The sequence below is a fragment of the Mirounga leonina genome, unplaced genomic scaffold, assembly GCF_011800145.1.
Source record: "Mirounga leonina isolate KUSES-001 unplaced genomic scaffold, KU_Mleo_1.0 Mir_153, whole genome shotgun sequence".
Lineage (NCBI taxonomy): Eukaryota > Metazoa > Chordata > Mammalia > Carnivora > Phocidae > Mirounga > Mirounga leonina.
This window is the reverse complement of record NW_023270387.1, coordinates 3,565,432-3,586,158: the sequence shown is the minus strand read 5'-3', so window position 1 is coordinate 3,586,158 and position 20,727 is coordinate 3,565,432. Positions and strand designations below refer to the sequence as shown.

At 38.9% G+C, this 20,727-nt stretch overlaps 1 protein-coding gene across 2 annotated transcripts in view; it reads right to left on the bottom strand.

Moving 5' to 3' along the window:
* GRIA4 (glutamate ionotropic receptor AMPA type subunit 4) overlaps positions 1-20,727 on the bottom strand; it is a 366,314-nt gene that overhangs the window by 91,658 nt on the left and 253,929 nt on the right. For both annotated transcript variants that reach the window (XM_035008823.1, XM_035008822.1), the window contains exon 4: positions 18,798-18,982. In XM_035008823.1, the coding sequence (XP_034864714.1) occupies positions 18,798-18,982 (185 nt within the window). The remainder of the gene's footprint in view (positions 1-18,797; positions 18,983-20,727) is intronic.

Here is a 20,727-nt window from a genome sequence, read left to right as displayed (position 1 = left end):
CGGGGAGCAGTGATCTGAGGATTTATTTACCTGGCTGGGGAAGCCAGAGAGAACATCGTTTTTGCTGAGCCAGATCCTTGCTGGGGAAAAACCAATGTGCCGTACAAACTCCTGAACACTCTCACCCTGACCACGGCGGGCCAGGGGTTAAGGCCAGATCTCGGTCCCTCTGCCAAGCATCCAACACTAGATGGAAGTTTCTTTGTGGAAAAAAAAAAATCCAATGTATACTCCAATATCTATAGTAAAGTGTCCTGCACCCAGAGTGTTGTTCGCTTAAAAAAAGTTTTAATGGTTGGGTGAAACTGATGGTTTCGTGGGTGTGGTCTGACATGGCTGTCACCACCTCAACCGAAGTGCAGACTGTCTCGTGCGTAAAACACAAAAAACAAAAGAAGAAAAAAACAAAACAAAAACCAAACCAAACCAAACAAAAAAACAACCAAACAAAAACCTCAAAAACAACAAATCTGAGTGACTGACTTTGAAAGTGGGCTAAACCTTCTGTCTCTGTACTTCTGATGTTATTTTTGTCAAGAAGGAAACTAAAGAGTGAGGTGAAAGATACGAATATTAACAGCATGGGTTTGTCTGTACCACCAGCGACCGTGGGAGACGCGGCTGGCCGCCCACCTAGCCTCGTCCTCTGACCGGCGCATGCTGCTCTGACGGCCATGACATTAGGCCCTCCTCTGGTCCCTGGAGCCCACGTTGCTCATGGCGGGGAGGGGCGGGAGGCCAGAAGTGCCAGGGAGTGGAAGCCCTCCTCCCCGGCAGCCCTCCCACAGTGACTGACAAGTGGGTTTGGCCCAGTTGTTAGGGGAAAATGAAGCCTACGATGAGGAGTTGGTTGCAATAATTAATTACGGCCTTTCATAAAGACAGAAAAATGTTGGAGACTCTGCATCTCTATTCTTTTCATCTTCTTAAAAGAAACAGAGGATGCAAATGGACAAAGAATAGTGATCAAGTGTCCATTCAGAGTTCTAAAGACGGGTTAGGAAGAATATACAAGTTCCTCTGATCATACACTTTCCAAGGAGCCCACCTTTATGAGAATAAAACGCTTAAGAAAAGGGACTAACTGGGGCACCTGGGTGGCTCAGATGATTAAGCGTCTGCCTTCGGCTCAGGTCATGATCTCAGGGTCCTGGGATCGAGTCCCACATCGGGCTCCCTGCTCCTTCGGAGCCTGCTTCTCCCTCTGCCTCTCTCTCTCTCTGTCTCTAATGAATAAATAAATAAAATCTTTAAAAAAGAAAAAAAAAAAAGAAAAGGGACTAACTGATGCCTTTGATTACTTTTTTCTTCTTTGTTTTATAGGAAACAGTTGCTTAGAAATATCTATGGTGCTGGTCAAATGATTCAATTCTAAAATCAGGCCTACGTATACTAATAAGATAAATGCTAGACGCAGTCCCTGCACGGTTTCATTAACAAATTATGGCATAAGCTTTATGACTGTGACTTCTAAATCTTTATTCATTTATTAAAATAAGGGAAGAATGAATCCAGGACACTTTTCCACCTTGACCTCACCTTTAAATAAATTTAGTTCAATAAATGTGTCCTATGTATAAATTTAGGGTAAGGAGATTCACGGCTTATAGACATAAGTAAGCGTGTTTAATTCATCTCTTAAGGGGATGAGCCTCAAACAGAAATGACTGAAATGCAGAGTAAAGGGAATGCCATGGATTTTAAGAAGTGGTATCATCTGGTTGGGAGAACAAGGTAATTTGAAAGACAGAACAGATGTTAAATAAATATTGACTGAGTGGATGAATACAGAAGTTAGCATATAAATGCCACAAACACAGTACATTAAGATCAGTTTGAGACTTGTAAATGATGAGAGTTTGGCCTTTAACCCACAATCCAGGGTTATGTGAATCCTTTATGTATCAGTGGTTTATAGAGCATTCGGGGGTCTTTCCAGATGGGGCTGCTGTGTATTACCTCAAACTGTTATTACGAAGCCGCCATCCTGACACTGAACACTGTCTTCAAGCTAGAGACCTGCAACGGCAAGCCTGAATACGAATGGTTTTGGTTTTCCTTTTACTTTGATTTTACAAGTCAGCTGGAAATTCCTCTCCCATCTGTTATCATGTTCCAGAGAATTCCGAGACATGGGCACAACAGTTTGGCATTTGGTGGTGTTGGGGACACGATGCCCAGTCAACGTTGGGGACCTCCTGTCACTCTCTCTAATCCCAAACCCCCAGATGTCTCTCGAATGTTGATTTTTCAGGATGCTTCGAAATATTTTATTATAGATAAAAACAGGAGCTTTAGCTTGTTTAGTTTGTTTAGTTTACCTCAGTTTCAGCAAAAGAAAAACATAAGGCAAAGGGCTTTTGCAAATGAACTGCAGTTACAGCCTCATGAGAAAACAGCAGAACTTTTCCTTCTGGGGGTGTGATTCACAGACAGGGAGAGGAAAATAAAGAACCCCAGAACCAAAGGAATGAGGCTACTTAGTGTGAGAAGAGATTCACGGAGAAGACGGAAGGAGAGTGCTCATCAGATGTCTTAAGTGGGAGGGGTACATTCACACACACACGTACACGTACACAGATGTAGTTTTTTTCTTCTACCTTGGAGATGTTAGAAATTATAAAAGTTTCTAGTTAGGACAAACTCATTTTTAGGGAAAAGGGAGAGGAAGAGAGTTGCCCATAAAGGGATGGCTGCCTCTCAAAGCAGTGATGTGATCTCTCCATGGAAGCTCCCAGCAGGGCTGCAGACTTCCAGCAGAAGATGTTGGGGTAGCGTCCTTCTCAAGACTTCAAGTCCTTTGTCTGTACACCAGCGACCGTGGGAGACGCGGCTGGCCGCCCACCTAGCCTCGTCCTCTGACCGGCGCATGCTGCTCTGACGGCCATGACATTAGGCCCTCCTCTGGTCCCTGGAGCCCACGTTGCTCATGGCGGGGAGGGGCGGGAGGCCAGAAGTGCCAGGGAGTGGAAGCCCTCCTCCCCGGCAGCCCTCCCACAGTGACTGATGGGAGCTGGTGCATAAATACTCCGATGCCATTGCCACACAGGATTCTGACATGTGTGTTCTATTTACACTAATTTCAAATGACATTTACAATAATCCTCCAGTAATTTACATTAATTTCAAATGAGATTAAGCCTCAGTCACCCGCCACACGGTAATTTTGGGGATAAATACACCTTTAATTGACTGCCTTTCTCCACTGCTCTTCCAGTGTGTTCTTCACCTCCCAAACTGACTGATTACACATAAATCCTGGTCTTAAGGTCTGCTTCTGCGGAAACCAAACTAAAACAGTCTCCAAATTAAAAAAAAAAAAATGACCAATGTGGCAGGAAAATTAATAAGGGTACAAAACACTTTTGTTGGCTAGCTGTCCCAAGCTTTTCATCGCTGTAATGTAACACACATACGTCATAGTCTGAGTCCCTAATCTCTGTGCATAGTCAAAGACTCAAGTTGCATGAAACACCATGCTTTTATTTGGCTAGCTAAATTTGGTGGAAAAGGTTTAATCTCTCATATAGGGAAACAGGAATGAATCATTATCTTTATTTAATACCTTCTTTTTATTCCTGACATATGAGTTTTCCCCTTCATACTGTCTTTATATACCTTAAGGACAACCATGCATAATTCTGGTCTCTTTCTTTGACTATATTCCAAATATTAAAAAAAAATCCTTCAGTTTCATCCTTTCAGAACAAAGACGGTAGATCGCTTTGTATACACCTCTCTGCACTGAGAACCCTATAAGTGATGTGATTTGAATGGGGTTGTAGAACAATGAGTGAAAACTAAGTGTTGAAATTCAGGTGTTTATTTCCTGCTTCAGGACACCTCATCTCATCATGGTAACTGCCAAGGGCTATAGAAAAGCACGGCGTAGAGCATATCCTTCTGTCTGCTTATTACAGTAGTTCCCAAAGGCTACGTCCACAGAGCTTGAATAATATTATGATTCTCATCATGCTAATGATGACCATCTCTTAGCAAAGATCCATCCTGATTTAATAGCATTTTTTTTAAAGATTTTATTTATTTATTTGAGAGAGAGAATGAGATAGAGAGAGCATGAGAGGGGGGAGGGTCAGAGGGAGAAGCAGACTCCCCGCCGAGCAGGGAGCCCGATGCGGGACTTGATCCCGGGACTCCAGGATCATGACCTGAGCCGAAGGCAGTCGCTTAACCAACTGAGCCACTCAGGCGCCCTGATTTAATAGCGTTTTAATTCAGTGATTGGAAATATTTGCAAAGAGGCACAGAAGGTTCTATGGAATTTGTGATTATGAATGTGAAACACACATAATAGCTTGAAAGAACCAGTGGGCACCATGCTCTTCTTTAATTAAAGAGATATTTTGTAAGAAGCAATATAAAAAATAATTCTAATGAGATGTAGGTGGAGGGGGTAATTCTTTGCTTTTTCATAAACAAACACATTAAATAAGTACAGTCATTAAGTAATGAAGCTGGGAATCCAGCCCAGATGTTTTTACTATAATTTTTGTACTTTTTTTTTTTTAACTATACCCTGTTGCCTTCTTTAGTCCATAGCAATCAGAAAAATGACTTAATTTTGACCAATTTTTATACATCTTTCATAAGAGGAAAATGAATAACAGCTATTTATGACAATGACATTCTTTATCACATTAGAGAGTTGATGAATGCCAAACGTGTTGATGAGAAAAATCAGCTTTTTCATAATGAAACAAAAATTCCTTTTCTTCAAATAATCTCCTGTCTGAACATATTGCTTATTTGAATAACATCATATATGCAAGGTTTTCCTAGTCCCATTCTGCAGCAGACTGGGACACAGCCACACAGATGGAGAGCGATCAGGTAAAACTTAACATATCCAAGTTTAGGTTTGCAAGTTCTTCATATATCCACAATAAAGCCAATTAGCAGGAAAGCTTAAATAACTTGGGTTCAGTTTAGTATAGTTTGTACTTTACCAGGTGTGTATCTAAAATGATAGTTCAGGTATACAATCTACCTTTAATGTAAATCCAACTCAATCCAATAGATAATTCTATTTATAGGACAAGCTCAAAGTGATCAATTAAAGGTTCAGCTATGTACAGTACAGCTTTAAGTATATTTTATGGTGTTCTCTTTGAAATAGGAATTCCACAAATGGTTAACTTTCTATTAATCAGAATATTTCATGTCCCTAATTGGACATGTCATCAATAGATAAACATCTATTCATGGGTTACAAAGAAAACTTGAGGGCGCTGGTGGGGTTGGTGGTGATGGGGATAAAAGTTACCTTCAAATGTCACGTACTGTCACATGTTTCAAAAGGACAGATAATTATGAGGGGGTGTCTGAATTATATGTCAACTATGTTTGAATATGGCTTACATAAGCACCCTGTGAAGGCATTGTTTATGGGATGGATGACCTCTAAGATCCACCCAACCTGAGAATCTCTGATTCTGTGGCTTTCCAGTGTAGGGAACTGTTGGAGCTACTGGTTCTGGGGGCTCCTGTTAACATAACATGTTCCTACCACTATCCCCTTGATTTTATATTTCTTTTCCTTATCATATTTATTTGAAATATCATCAGAACATTCCTTCCTCCCTCATTTTTCTTAATTCAAAACTTCCTTTATTTTCTTGGACACGTTTTATTTTCCCATTTTTTTCTAGGCAAATAAAATGCAAAGAGGTGACTGCAGAGAGAGAAAGAGAGAGGTTCTGTGGCCACTCTTGCAGGGAACACCAGGTTAAATAAGGTTTGAGGTTGCTTTGCTATAGGAATTTTTAGAGACTTTAATATACTAATGTACACTGAACTCCCAGGAGCCAGATAGAGTATGTAGCTCTAGAGAATGGTTTTAAAAGGTTGTTTAAGGACATCTTTCCTATAGCTTTACTCTGTACTCAGTGCTTTCCTTAACTTTCACACCCATTTCACACTTTAGTTGCTTTAGTGGCATTTTCTCATTTCTCTTCAGTGTCGATCATCTTTACCCACAATAATAAATCAACTAAACCACTTGAGGCGTATTGAAGATATGTTCTGTCCATAATTTTTGTGGCAGCGCCTTGCTATTTAGTAAGGTCAGCTAGTAACTTTTTGGTCATAAGTTCTAAAATTTGCCTGTTTGTAATTCTACTCAACAGATAAAATTGTGGTTAGTTAAATTAGAAGACATAAGACCCCAGAGTCACTCTCTTTACTTTTATTTCAGGAGAATGTTTTCCTGGTCGTTGAGCTTATTTGTTTCGTTCTATTTCCAACAACTTAGTGCTCCAGAACCACGTTCTTATGAAGTGGATTCAGAGTGAGGACAAAGATGTAAGCAGAGACCCTATCTTCATACACAAATAATATCTTTTCTATGTAAACCCTTTACATTTATTCAAGCGACTATCTCAGAAATTACTTTAAAAAACAAGCAAATGAAAGGTCATAACTAAGAGAAACAAAGCAGGAATAATATGCCTGTTCCTAATAAACAAGATTCTCCTACTTGGCGTCGGTATGTTGTATGGGCATAGCAAGCTCACTGCGTAGCTGTTTTATTCCTACAAAGACTATTATCCATAACTAATAATACTGTTAAATTTGCCAAAGGAAATTCCCCTCCCCTTTTTTTAAAACCCCAGTCAGATCAGTTAAACTTCTCAAAATCTTAACAAAAGTAATGGTGACTATGAATCTCTAAATTAAGTACATATGGTGCTTGGCAAAGTAGATATTAATAAATACCTTTAAGAATTTCTCATGATCATTACTTGGCATTACACATTTACTTGTTCATTGTGTGTCTCCCTCATTAAAATACAGGCTCCATGGAGCAGGGACTTCAAGGGGCTAGGACATTGCCTGGCCTATGATAAGCCCTCAATAAATATCTGTTATGTAGATGTCAAATAAATGAAGTGAAATACTGGTATGCATGAGACACGAAAAATGACGATGAAGAATGCTCACTTGACACACTACTCGTCAGCAATCTGTCCCCCTTTCAGTCCATTCTCTACATTGTCATGAGAATTATTGTTCTTAAAACACAAATTGATCAGATCATGTCTAAAAATACCCAATGGCCTTGAAATGTTATGAGGAATATAAAACTACTTAGGAGACCCCATGGGGCTCTTTGTAATCTGTCTTCAATTTGCCCCGAGCATCTTCTCATTTCCCCTGCACCTGATGTTCCAACCGTATGCATTTGCTTTCCCCAAACATGTGGCTCCATCCCATGGCTCTGCTCTCCCACTGCCATCTGCCTTGAATGCCCTGTCCCAGTGTTTCATCCTGGGAAATTCTGACTCATCTTTCAGCACTGTGCTTTAGTCTTTATTACACCTTTCTGCATGGTGCTACATTATTTGCTTGCGTTCATCGCTTTTCCTTTACATTTGAAATTCCTTCAAGGGATGGATTGCAATTGATTTAACTTTATATACAGTGCTCGGAAATTGGTAGGTATTGAATAAATGTTGAATAAATAAGCAAATGGGTTAACGTTGTGTACATGTGTAAGAAAGGAAAATGGTAGGATGGGGTGGGCAGACTCAAGAAGATGAGTTTCTCTTGTGTTACCTGCAAGATATTTACATTATTACGTCATTATAGTATATTAAAGTATTTGACCTTCAAATGTACATTATAACAATCAGCTGAAATAACCACAAAATTAATTATAAGAATAGAATTAAAGACATATTTTTCCAGTATATATTGTGGTGGTTGTAAAGGAAAAGACACAGGGTAAGAATAGAGACAATGTAAACCTGGACTTGGAAGAACATAACAATCACTGGGTATATATGTGACTCTGGGGGAAAAAAAAAAAACCTTAGAAAAATAAAAATTCACTATGTACAATCTTGATTTTTCTTCCATTTACCAGTGATCATGTGGACCTTACTCTTTTTTTTTTTGTAAAAATGACACCATTTTAATTTCGTTCCATAATCTGATCTTAAATTTGGCACTAGTTGTGTTCAGAGAAAATCTAGATGATCCCTAGGGAAGTTGTGTACAATCATGAGGAGGATTCAGAATGGATTTGTGTTACTACCTTTCTAACTAAATCACAGTGATTAAAAAGATGCATCACTTCATTCATTAGCAGGAAGTGCACTCTATTACTGAACTGCTTAAACACTCCAGATTTTATAAAGGGCGGTTATATTTATGTTTACAAGACTCAGAAGAGTGTCCTCAAAGGTATTGTTGGTTGCACTGCTTCCTTTTTGTTAATTTCCCTGTCTTTTAAACATTTGAAGAGTAGATGCAAAATTCTAATGAAATAAATTATGAAGTTATCCTCTATTTTCTACTTAATGGGGAATATTACTTGCCTTTCTCTAAACCATAGTAGGTAAGTCTATGCAGCTGCTTTCTACTTAAGGCTAGAAAAACTAACTTATTTCTCTAAAATTATCAAGCAGATTGTCCTTTATCTTTTTTTAAAAGAAACTGAGTTTTTGAATGTTTGTGTCAACAACAATAATGGAAACTATTCCAAGAAGTGCTCTTGGAGCGTCAACTAAAACAAATTTAGTTGAACACAATCAATGCCTAGAATTTACAATTCTTCCAAGACAAAAGTACTAGCATCTGACAACCATATTTTCCTTCCTCTTCAAAAAACTTCCATCCTTTGCTTTCTTTACTTTCCCATTTATTTATTCATTCATTTAATAAGCAAATGAGGAATTCCTGCAACCATGGTAATGGTTGCTAAGAGATAATTAGAGACCCCTTTCTAGCTCCCACCAAATTCCATTTGCACTAGTCTGACTGAGATCTGTAAGGATGTTCCTGTTTTCTATGAAAACAACAAACCCAGTGCATTATAATGGGATTTGCGCATTCAAATCAATTCAGCTAAAAAGAAAGATTAAAGAAGTAAAATTCCCCTTTTTAAACACAACCTCACATCTGTTAAATTTCCCCTTACTTTGTTGAAGCTTCTGACTGAGCAGAGCTCCATATGCAAAAGCAGCTTTATGAGGAAGCAAAGCAACAAGCTCTGCCAAGGCTCCAGTGTGGGAAATCGCTGATATGATTGCCTTGCTGTAGTAATTTCTTTCTTTGAGTGCCTGGTGTGTTCCCATTTTCCCATTGCATCTCACTCATTGTTACATTAATATATGGAAATGAAACTCTTGTGCTTTTTCAGCCAATACAACAAACACCAGAAAACCTAGACTTCCCACCATCTTTGGCAGGTGAGGTCTTCTGGACAAGAAAGCTTCAGGTAATTGAGGGCTTCCCTCCAGAACCTTCAAGTGCTGCTGGCTGCTTGCCCTTTAAACACAAAAGGGATTCTTCCTGCCTGTGTCTTCAAATGAAGCTCATTCGGACTTCCATTTATTCGACAATTATTTTTGACCCCCTTTCATATCACTGGGGATATACTGGTAAATGATAAATATAGACCCTGCTCTGAGGGAGATAAGATTTCTGCAACAATGATAGGTAGCTAAACATAATAGGAGGAATCCGTATTCCTGCTACCTCGAGTCTTTGATTAGTGTTCCACTCCAATTTCTGCCTTTGTCCCCTAGCCAATTTTTATCACATAGGAGTCTCTGCCTGCTGAGCTTTTCCAGAACTCTGTGCCTTTGCAGTTGTTTCTGTCTGGAATATCCTTACCTCTCCGCTGTTCCTGGGAAAATACAATGCATTTTCAATGTAAATGTCTGCTTTCCCTGTGAAGCATGTCTGGATTTTACTGAGTCACCACATTTCCTGAGTTCCTGACACATGCTGTAATGGGTCTGACTCTGAAGCCATCAGGAATTGTCTGGCCCCTCTGCTCATGTTTCTGAGCCCCCAGCTTGGGTGTAAGCATGCCTGGTGTAGGCGCCACCTTTGCTCATCATTGTGCAGTGCCACCGTGCCTGGAATGATAGCCGGCACACAGGTGTTGAGTGGATGCATGAGGAATCCAGTGCAGGACCGTCCTGTCTCCACTGCTGTCGGAATGCATGCTGCTTAATCCTTCCGTAGACCATCAAATAATCAAAGCTATTCTCTCCAGTGATGAGGCCTCTTCTGTAGTGACTACTTCTCATGACTGAAGCTAGCTTTCCTTGTCTCCGTGCTTCTTTTTGTCTCCTCTGGCTCTTATACTTTTGTTTTTGAGGATTTTTTTTTTGGGGGGGGGGGCGTTCTTAGTGTGAAAAAAAAAATGACCCTATGTCATCAGCCAGGAAAGAAAATGTTCCTTTCCTTCTAGATAATGACTCAACCCCTTACGGCATGCGCAGGCAGGCTCTTTAAGCCTTTGGCTCTTTTCGATGCTTTATTCAAGTCAGAGATGTTTTTGGAAGTAGAGGTGGGTAGAGTTCTAGATTTAGTGCAGTTGCTTATGTTAGAGACATCTGAAAACACGTAAGTGCAGATTCTAGATAAACAGACATTATCTGTTGCCATACATTAGGCAATTTGCCAAAAATCCTGTCTGCACCTGACTTCTCACTTGGGTGGTACTAGCCAGGGAGGAAGCCTTGGACTTAGAATTAAGTTAACTGAAGCCTTGTGCACTTTTCACCACTTGGGTGCAAAAGGCCACATTTCTGTTTGTGAGAAATTTCCCTCTTTCCAATTGGTTGTGCCCCGAGGCAGGATTACTGGTTTTCTCTGTTGAGGCAATAAACCTCTGAGAGGTCACTCGTGGCTTTTAGGCTTTTTTGATTAATTTGCAAACAGTATGGGAAGGTCACCGGCTTTTGCCAATTATCTGAGAGTCCCATTTTGTCTAATGGAAACCTGAATTTCCCTTTTATAGAGTGGATGGGGGAATATTGCTGAAAGAGGCACCAATTACGTTTGAGGTGTGCGATAAAGAGGCAGTTTGAGATGCCTGTGAGCCAGTTTCTCAGTTCCTTTGTTAAACGGCTCTTTCATCCTGTGAGGTCAGTCCTTGTCATCTTCTCCCCATATGGACTTGGTGAGGCTCACATCCATGCATGGCATGTTCCAGTTCTGTACCGAATGCCTGATACCATGTATTCGGTAAGAACCGTACCGATAACAAAATCCCGAGGCATTATGAGATCCTTGATCACTTTCTACGTACCATATTTCTAAAGGAAAGAATGCATTTTAGTAGGATTTTAGCAAATGCTTTTGTTTTAAACCTTGGTTAGCCAGAGAAGCGTTCCTAACTAGAACAGAAAATGCATCTGTTTCGCTCATCACTTTATCTTCAGCAGAGCCTGGCGCCACACGTGAAGGGGGCAGTCAACAGATATTCGTAGGATGAATGAATGTACAGAAAGAGCCACCTGACTGAGGTTTTACTCTGTGCTTCCTTTCAAGGTGAATCCCATGTGTAAAATTATATACTCCTTCAGGATCAAATGCGATGATCAGGAAGTCTTTACCGGAAACAGTGTTACTCACTTTAGAGTGATCAAGATTTTCTAAGATCATCTTGGTCTAATGCCCCTTATTCAGAGTAAGAAGTAGAATCACAAACATTAAATTATTCCATTTACTTTTTAAAAATAAACAACTGAAGAGTTCTCATCCATTTCTTCAAAAGTGAAAATATTCATCTCTTTTGGAAACATTATAATTTTGGGGATATGAGCCAATTGAGCAAAGAAAAGAGGTAAAAGAGAGTACAAGCTACCCCATCACCTGTGTAATGCCTGTATTCCAGAGGAGGAGCTGGGGGTTGGTTCTAAGAGAAGGGTTTCATAGACTATAGGAACGCAGAAATATACCTGTGTGACCCTTGGTTTTTTTGTTTTGTTTTGTTTGCTTTTTTTCATGGTGGACTAAAATGTGTGAGCAACCATTAGCCTTAAGTGCTATTTTGCTCAAATAATTTTTGAGGCTAGGAAAACAGTTAAGATCAAGTCTGTTGTTGCCTTTTTCTTACTGGGTTAAACATATGAATCAGTCTGGTAGTTCAATATTCAATTGATAAGGTCTTAGAGTTCCCTCAGGACTCTTTGCAAGTAATTGAGTTCAGGATTTAAAACTAATGGACATATGTGAAAATAAAATAATATATGAAAAGGCTCCCGCTATAAAGCACTGATTTTGATATGAAAGTAATTCTTTTGATTCAAGCTATATTATTTTTAACTCTTCTATAAAATAATTGATTGTTGTTAGAGGAAGAAAACTAGGTAAGATGAATACCGTTAGTGTCCAATGAGGTGTATATATATATATATATATATATATATATATATATATATATATATTTTTTTTTTTCTTTTTTTTTTTTTTTAATTCATGAGAGACAGAGAGAGAGGCAGAGGAGAAGCAGGCTCCCAAGGAGCAGGGAGCCCGATGCGGGACTCGATCCCAGGACGCCGGGATCATGACCTGAGCGGAAGGCAGATGCTTAACCATCTGAGCCACTCAGGCGCCCGAGGTATATATTTTTTTTAATTTTTTAAAAAAATTTTATTTATTTGACAGAGACAGAGATAGCGAGAGCAGGAACACAAGCAACGGGAGTGGGAGAGGGAGAAGCAGGCTTCCCGCCGAGCAGGGAGCCCAATGTGGGGCTTGATCCCAGGACCCTGGGATCATGACCTGAGCCGCAGGCAGACGCTTAACGACTGAGCCACCCAGGCGCCCCAGTGAGGTATATTAAAGTAAAAATTGACACTTTCAATAATTGATCACAAATTCAACAAATATTCAAAAGGGACTTTTAATTTTTTTTTTCTGAGTTATTTTCTGTAGATGAATGGACCAAATTGCCCAATGGAGTTAGAAGGCCAAAAATGCAAGTTGTTTTATTGTGGCCTCATACAAACAATATGACAATAAGTCTAACTTTGTAGTTTTGTTATATTTCTATTACCTTAATAGCTCAGTGGGTAATATTTATATAAATTGTTCCACTTTTTCCTATGATGTAATTTAGGATAGAAAAATCAATATACCTTAAACTACATTCTCAAATAGTTGTTTTGAAACTGATGTTTTGAGATGTTGGAATGGCTAACTACTATTTTAAACAGCAATCCAAGGAAGGAAAACTTCCAAACTCATTCTATGAGGCCAACATTACCTAGATTCCAAAACCAAAGACCCCATGAAAGAGGAGAATTACAGGCTACTATCCCTGATGAACATGGATGCAAAAATTCTCAATAAGATACTAACAAATCGAATCCAACAGTACATTAAGATAATTATTCACCACAATCAAGTGGGATTTATTCCTGGGCTGCAAGGGTGGTTCAATATTCACAAATCAATCAATGTGATACACCACATTAATAAAAGAAAGGATAAGAACCATATGATCCTCTCAATAGATGCAGAAAAAGCATCTGACAAAGTACAGCATCCATTCTTGATAAAAACTGTCAACAAAGTAGGGACAGAGGGAAATACCTCAACATCATATATGAAAGACCCACAGCTAATATCATCCTCAGTGGGGAAAAACAGAGCTTTTCCTGTATGGTCAGGAACAACACAGGGATATCTACTCTCACCACTGTTATTTAATGTAGTACTGGAAATCCTAGCCACAGCAATCAGACAACAAAAAGAAATAAAAGGCATCCAAATCAGCAAGGAAGAAGTCAAACTTTTACCATTCAGAGATGACATGACACTCTCTGCAGAAAACCTGAAAGACTTCAAAAAATTGCTAGAACAGATCCACAAATTCAGTAAAGTTGCAGGATACAAAATCAACATACAGAAATCTGTTGCATTTCTATACACAAATAATGTAGCAGCAGAAAAAGAAATCAAGGAATTAATCCCATTTACAACTGCACCCAAAACGGTAAGATACCTAGAAATAACCTAACCAAAGATGTAAAAGAGCTGTACTCTGAAAACTACGGAATACTTATGAAAGAAACTGAGGAAGAAACAAAGTAATAGAAAAACATTCTATACTCATCGATTGGAAGAACAAATATTGTTAAAATGTCTATGCTCCCCAAAGCAATCTACAAATTCAATGCAGTACCTAGCAAAATACCATCAACATTTTTCATAGAGCTAGAACAAACAATCCTAAAATTTGTATGGAGCCACAGAAGACCCCAAATAGCCAAAGCAATCTTAAAAAAGAAAACCAAAGCTGGAGGCATCACAATTCCGGACTTCCAGCTCTATTACAAAGCTGTCATCATCAAGACAGTATGGTACTGGCACAAAAACAGACACATAGATCAATGGAACAGAAGAGAGAGCCCAGAAATGGACCCTCAACTCTACGGTCAACTAATCGTCAACAAAGCAGGAAAGAATGTCCAATGGAAAAAAAAGACAGTCCCTTCAACAAATGGTGTTGGGAAAACTGGACAGCCACATGCAGAAGAATGAAACTGGACCATTTCCTACACCATACCAAAAATAAATTCAAAATGGATGAAAGACCTAAATGTGGGACAGGAAACCATCAGAATCCTAGAGGAGAACACAGGTAGCAGCCTCTGTGTCCTCAGTCACAGCAACTTCTTACTAGACACGTCTCCAAAGGCGAGGGAAGCAAGGGCAAAAATGAACTATTGGGACTTCATCAGGATAAAAAAACTTTTGCACAGCAAAGGAACCAATCAACAAAACTAAAAGGCAACCTTCAGAATGGGAGAAGATATTTGCAAGTGACATATTTGATAAAGGGTTAGTATCCAAAATCTGTAAAGAACTTATCAAACTCAACACCCAAAAAATAAGTAATCCAGTTAAGAAGTGGGCAGAAGACATGAGTAGATATTTTTCCAAAGAAGACACACAGATGGCTAACAGACACATAAAAAAATGCTCAACAGCACTCATCATCAGGGAAATACAAATCAAAAATACAATGAGATGCCACCTCACACCTGTCAGAATGGCTAAATTTAACAACACAAGAAACAACAGATGTTGGCGAGGTTGTGGAGAAAGGGGAACCCTCCTACACTGTTGGTGGGAATGCAAGCTGGTGCAGCCACTCTGGAAAACAGTGTGGAGGTTCTTCAAAAAGTTGAAAATAGAGCTACCATACGACCCAGCAATTGTACTACAGGTATTTGCCCAAAGGATACAAAGAGATTGACTCAAAAGAATATATGCAGCCTGATGTTTATAGAGCATTATCTACAATAGTCAAACTATGGATTCAGCCTAAGTGTCCATCGACTGATGAATGGATAAAGAAGATGTGGTACACACACACACACACACACACACAGGACTATTACTCAGTCTCAAAAAAGAATGAAATCTTGCCATGTGCAACAGCACGGATGGAGCTAGAGAGTATAATGTTAAGTGAGATAAGGCAGTCAGAGAAAGACAAATACCATATGATCTCACTCATATGGGAATTTAAGAAACAAAACAGAGGAACATAAGGGAAAGAAAAAAAAGAGAGAGGAAGGCAGCACATAAAATAGACTCTTAACTATAGAGAACAAACTGAGGGTTGCTGGAGGGAAGTAGGAAGGGGATGGGCTGGAAGGGTGACAGGCATTAGGGAGGGCACTTGGGATGAGCACTGGGTGTTATATATAAGTGATGAATCACTAAATTCTACTCTGGAAACTATACTGCACTATATGTTAACTAACTACAATTTAAACAAAAACTTGAAACATTAAAAAATAAGCCCACTGAAGCTCAAAAAAATATAGCACACATTTAAAAGTATAGATATGAAACATTAATTTACTCACCCTTTATAGAAAGAATTTTAGCTTTAATAAACATCTTAGTTTTGTTGTTGTCCTTATCATAGATTTCTAGTTACAGTTTTGTTCTTATGGTAGTGTTTTGGGTCCCAGGACAGACTTTTTCAAGCAAACTATCTAAAGATACGGACAAAATCCTGCATTTTTAGCAAAGCTGACACCTCACCCCAGGTGATTCTTAAGCCTACTATTGCTTGAGATCTACTGCCTTAGAATTTTTATAATTAAGTTAAAAAGATAATGTAAAATTCTTAAAACAACTAATTGTAATTAATTTGAAATTTCAGATACATCCTATAACTCTTCTGGGCAGTGATTAAAGAAAAGCGATGCTAAAAAAATAAACAGTAATACATTTATAAGAACTAATTAGTTTGTGACATAAAAATAATTTGGAAAACATGTGCAGAAGATGAAGTGGTTCTCTAAACACAGTTGTCCATTCACAGATTTTAAGAGAAAATTGTGGGAGCCATTTCTATTATGTTTTTGAAAAATTATACAAATTAAAATATCCACAAAGCAGTTATTGGTCACATGCCAATATTAAGCGTGCTCATCTTTCTATAATCTACTAACACATCCCCTTATCTTCATTATATTAACTTCACCATCTTCTGAAAGATAGCTACTTCGTTTCAAAAGCATTTTTCTGATCAAGATTATTTAGCATTTTACTTTTTTAAAAAAGGCATTGGTTGATTCTCTGCAATTGTTTTCCACTGTTACCTCAAATTATTAAAGAGGCTGCAGAAATATGGGGGTATTAAAGTACATGTAGAAACTCCTGACACAGTTTGGATTAGCTCTTGTGTTTGGATGAGTCAAGAGTAAAACCAAGAAACATTAAAAATGATTTGGCTTAAAGCTACAAGGAATTAAAGTATCGGTAGTAAAAAAAAATCATATTAAGGATCAGAAAACATCTTTTCTTAGGGAAAGTTTTATAGGACAATTTAGAGTATATTATGTTCTCATAATACAGGAGACACTGTACAATTGATTAGGTTTATCCTTGAGAGGCATTTTAAAGGGACAAAGTCTCATTATTACTATGCAGTCATGAGAGAAAAGAAACCTTTTAGAATCCAGCAAGAAGAGACACAGAAAAGGTAGACACTCAGTTTTCTAAGTTCTGGGGATCTATTGTACAGCACAGTGACCATAGTTAACAATACCGTATTATATATCTGAAAGTTGTTAGGAGAGCAGATCTTCAATATTCTCATCGCCCCCCCCCCCCATCAAAAATGGTACCCATGTGAAGGGACAGAATTGTTCATTCACCAGCCCTGCTATGGTAAACACTTCACAATACATTAGCGTATCAAATTACCATACTGTCACATGAAACTTACACAACATCGTATGTTAGTCATATCTCAATAAGGCTAAGAATATAAAAACAATATTTTTGAGATGACAAAAAACGCTGTCCTGTTCCCCTAAGCAAGATTTTCCTTAAGGCTTGTTATCAGAGTTTATCCAAAGCGCGGGGGCACGCCGATTCTCCTCTTAGAAACTAGCTAAGCCTCCGAAATGGGTCAGTGTGCTGTAGGCATTCCACTACCTTCTCAGACAGTCTTTTAAGCACAGGTGGTAAGTGGAGGGTCTTTCTGAGCCTTCCTCGCCCTCTGACAGGAACTTGGCAATCTGGGCAGTTCTCAGAATTGACTGCTCTGTGGGATTCATGAGGAGGTATTTACAAAGCTTCAGCTGTTCACATCAAACAACTCAACTCTCAACACGGGAGTGGGAGTGAGAGGGAGGGAGAACAGAGTTTGAGCTGAAGTGACTGTCTTGCCTAAGAAAGTACAAAAGTTTTTTCTTGGATTCCATAAATACACGCTTAAAAATTCTATATACCTTGCTTGAATAGCTGCAAACTTATTTTTTTGGAGTCCCTCAGGGATAAAGCTGAGTGGCATACAGGTTTATAATGAATGTGTTCCAATATAATATAAATATATTTCTTCAATCAAGTTTTTTTCTTCTATGAAAACTTAACAGGAAGTGAATACTATCGTTTCCTCTTACAGTATAGATTGGCTTCACCAGACCTTGAAAAAGAAATACCGCATGCTTTTTCACTTTTAACTTTTACAAATTCTGATATAGTTGAGGAGGGAAACTGAAAGGCATCTAGTTTAGGGCCCTTTGATATGAAGGAGGAATCTCTGAAACATATTTCGGTTTTGCTTTTTCTATTTGAGTACTTAAGTTATTGTTATAAATAAACCTACGAATTTCTAAGTTTACTGCTACAAATCACATCATATTATTATGCAAACTATATGTAGCAAAGTAACCAACAAGACATCATGCGACAATGTTGCCTTAGCCAGAACGGCTCACCGTAGGTCAGCAGGAGCATACATTTCTGAAACCACTAGGTGGCAATCATTCACTGCAATTTTGGCCAAATACAGCTTGAAGCTGATCGGGAGATGTAGGGTTAGGAGGAAGGCAAATGTTACCCATCATTTGATGATATTTTCCTATCATTTAACACAATAACAAAGCTCAATTTTACCTTTTCCTGTCTGCTTCAAATCAAATCAACGACTATTGAAAGATTTATCAAAGGAGTCTTCATTTGTGAAAAGAGCTGAAAACCATTTTCACTGTAGTGGTAATGCACTGAAAACATCTAGAAGAAGATATGCTATGCACAGTGCGCCATTTAACTTTCTTTTATTTCATTGCTTTACTATTTCATGTTATTAGTTCTCGTGTAGCTATTTTTCTGAAGGTTAGAAAAGGCACAGAGTCATGAATACTAAAACTTTCTAAGATTCTAGATGGCATTAATCTTCAATTAATCTTCAAAATTAATGTTTATGAACGTAGGAGGCCAAGAGCTCTTGGTGATTCACAAAAGATCCTTGCTATGGTAGGTCTTTAAAATGTGTGAGAAATCGTGCTCCTCACTGCACTGAGACCTACGAGCCAAAATGGCCTTTGGTGATAAAGGATTATGATCTAGTTTTAGAGATGAATCATGGAATGAAAATTCCTGAACTCTGCACTTCAGACTAAATGGTTTGGAGAAAATATTGATGGGAAAAAAGTAAATCAAAAGTCCACTTTTTGTAGAAGGTCTATGGTAATAATAATATAAAATCCAGGACTTACCTGTTCTAATATGTTTTGAAGTCTCTCTATCTCACAGTCTATTACAAATTTCTTCTCTTGTCGTCTGTCGAGTTCTTCTAGAAGTTGCCTATAGCTGACATCATTAAAATTTTCCACACATATAGCGCTGACATGCCAACCGTTTTGTCCTGCTTTTTCCATAATAGCTTGAAGTATTGAGTACCCTAGTGGGGAAAAAAATCCAGAAGGGTTACTAAAAACATACTTTCACTCCTCCTCCTTAATAACTTATGCAGGCACTGAGTCTATGTCAACATTTTTATGCTGCAAATATACAATAAATGCTTAGAAACTTAAAGATCTGAGTGGTTTTTGCTTTCTCTTCTTGGGGCAACACTCCTTAAAAAATATTGCTCGAGAGGCGCCTGGGTGGCTCAGTTGGTTAAGCGACTGCCTTCGGCTCAGGTCATGATCCTGGAGTCCCGGGATCGAGTCCCGCATCGGGCTCCCTGCTCGGCAGGGAGTCTGCTTCTCCCTCTGACCCTCCCCCCTCTCATGTGCTCTCTCTCTCTCTCATTCTCTCTCTTTCAAATAAATAAATAAAAAAAAATATTGCTCGAATGAAGGAAGAACACCATGCCTTGAATAAGCTCTCACAATCCCTCTACTAGAGAACATTACATTGCTTCAGACACATTTTTGATGAAATAAACCAAAAACCAAATTCAGTACCACCTGTAGTCAATAAGAATTTGATAAATTCTTTTTGTTAATTCTACTCACTGGACAGGATTAATTTTGATCAACTGAGCAAGGCAGTAACGACATGTTTGGGTTCAGCTATGGAAAAGATATTAAAAACCAATGCAACAGTATTTACTGAGGACCCATTACTGTGAATGGAGGAGGCATTATTATTTTTTCCCCCAACCTTCACCCCCCTTTCTGGGGAGAAGGCATTATTTAACTCTTTGTCTCTTAGCAGGGGGATGATATGGATTGCGGGTGAATTGAAGGGCTACTAGGTGAGGCCCCAGGCATTCAAACTCATGATCTAGTAGAGGAGAGACATTCAAATAAACACATGCAGCTCAGCTGAAGACACTGTGATGCTAGCTGTACCCAGTGTCCAGTGTTGGCCCAGGGGAAGGTTTGGTTAAATTTGCCTGGCTGGGACATGAGAAAGAGGAGGCAGAACTTGCACCAGGTCCTGAAGGTTGAGAAGACTCATCCAAGCTTGCTGAAAAAGGGAGTGTTCATTAGCTGGAGACAGCCTTCCAGAGAATGGGGTGATCTGTGCCCTGCTGTTGGTCCACATCCCTCTGTATTCACCAGCACAGAAGGGAAGGGAGGTCAGTGTCTGGGTTAAGGAAGCTGGGGCAAACTTAGGAACACAGCCCCTGGAGTGTTTCTTCATGCCAACACTGTCCTGGAATCTTGCTTTTTCTAGCTCTCAGTTTTCAATTGCATGCAAGAAGAAGGGAAAAGTCTTTGAAACTATGAATAGCCAATAAATAAGAACTGGTTACAATCAGAGCCTGGTAGCCAGTGATTTTTTCTGCTTGGGGCTTAGCATAAAAAAAATATGCTCATCCTCTTTAAAGAAGGTCTAACACTGATTGGAGCTCATCCTATGGCAGCTGACGGTGGTTTCTCCCTCCCTTGGTCCCTGGAGTCAGAGTGTAGAACCAGGTGGATTAAAAGTGAAGACTTAAAATGAATACACAGCACTTGCAAGATAAGAGGGCATTTATTCAGGTTTCTGATTGGTATGAGTCTCTCAAATTCAAGGATTCGGATTCTCAGGTATATTTTCTACAAGTCAGAGTTTCAAACATTACGGATGCTTGGTTAATACCAACAGATGGAACTGATGATGAGATCATATTTGAAATATAAATTACCTGATATCCTGCCAAATGAAATACTGTGGCAGTCAGGATTCATTTCTATCTAACTGAAAAAAAAA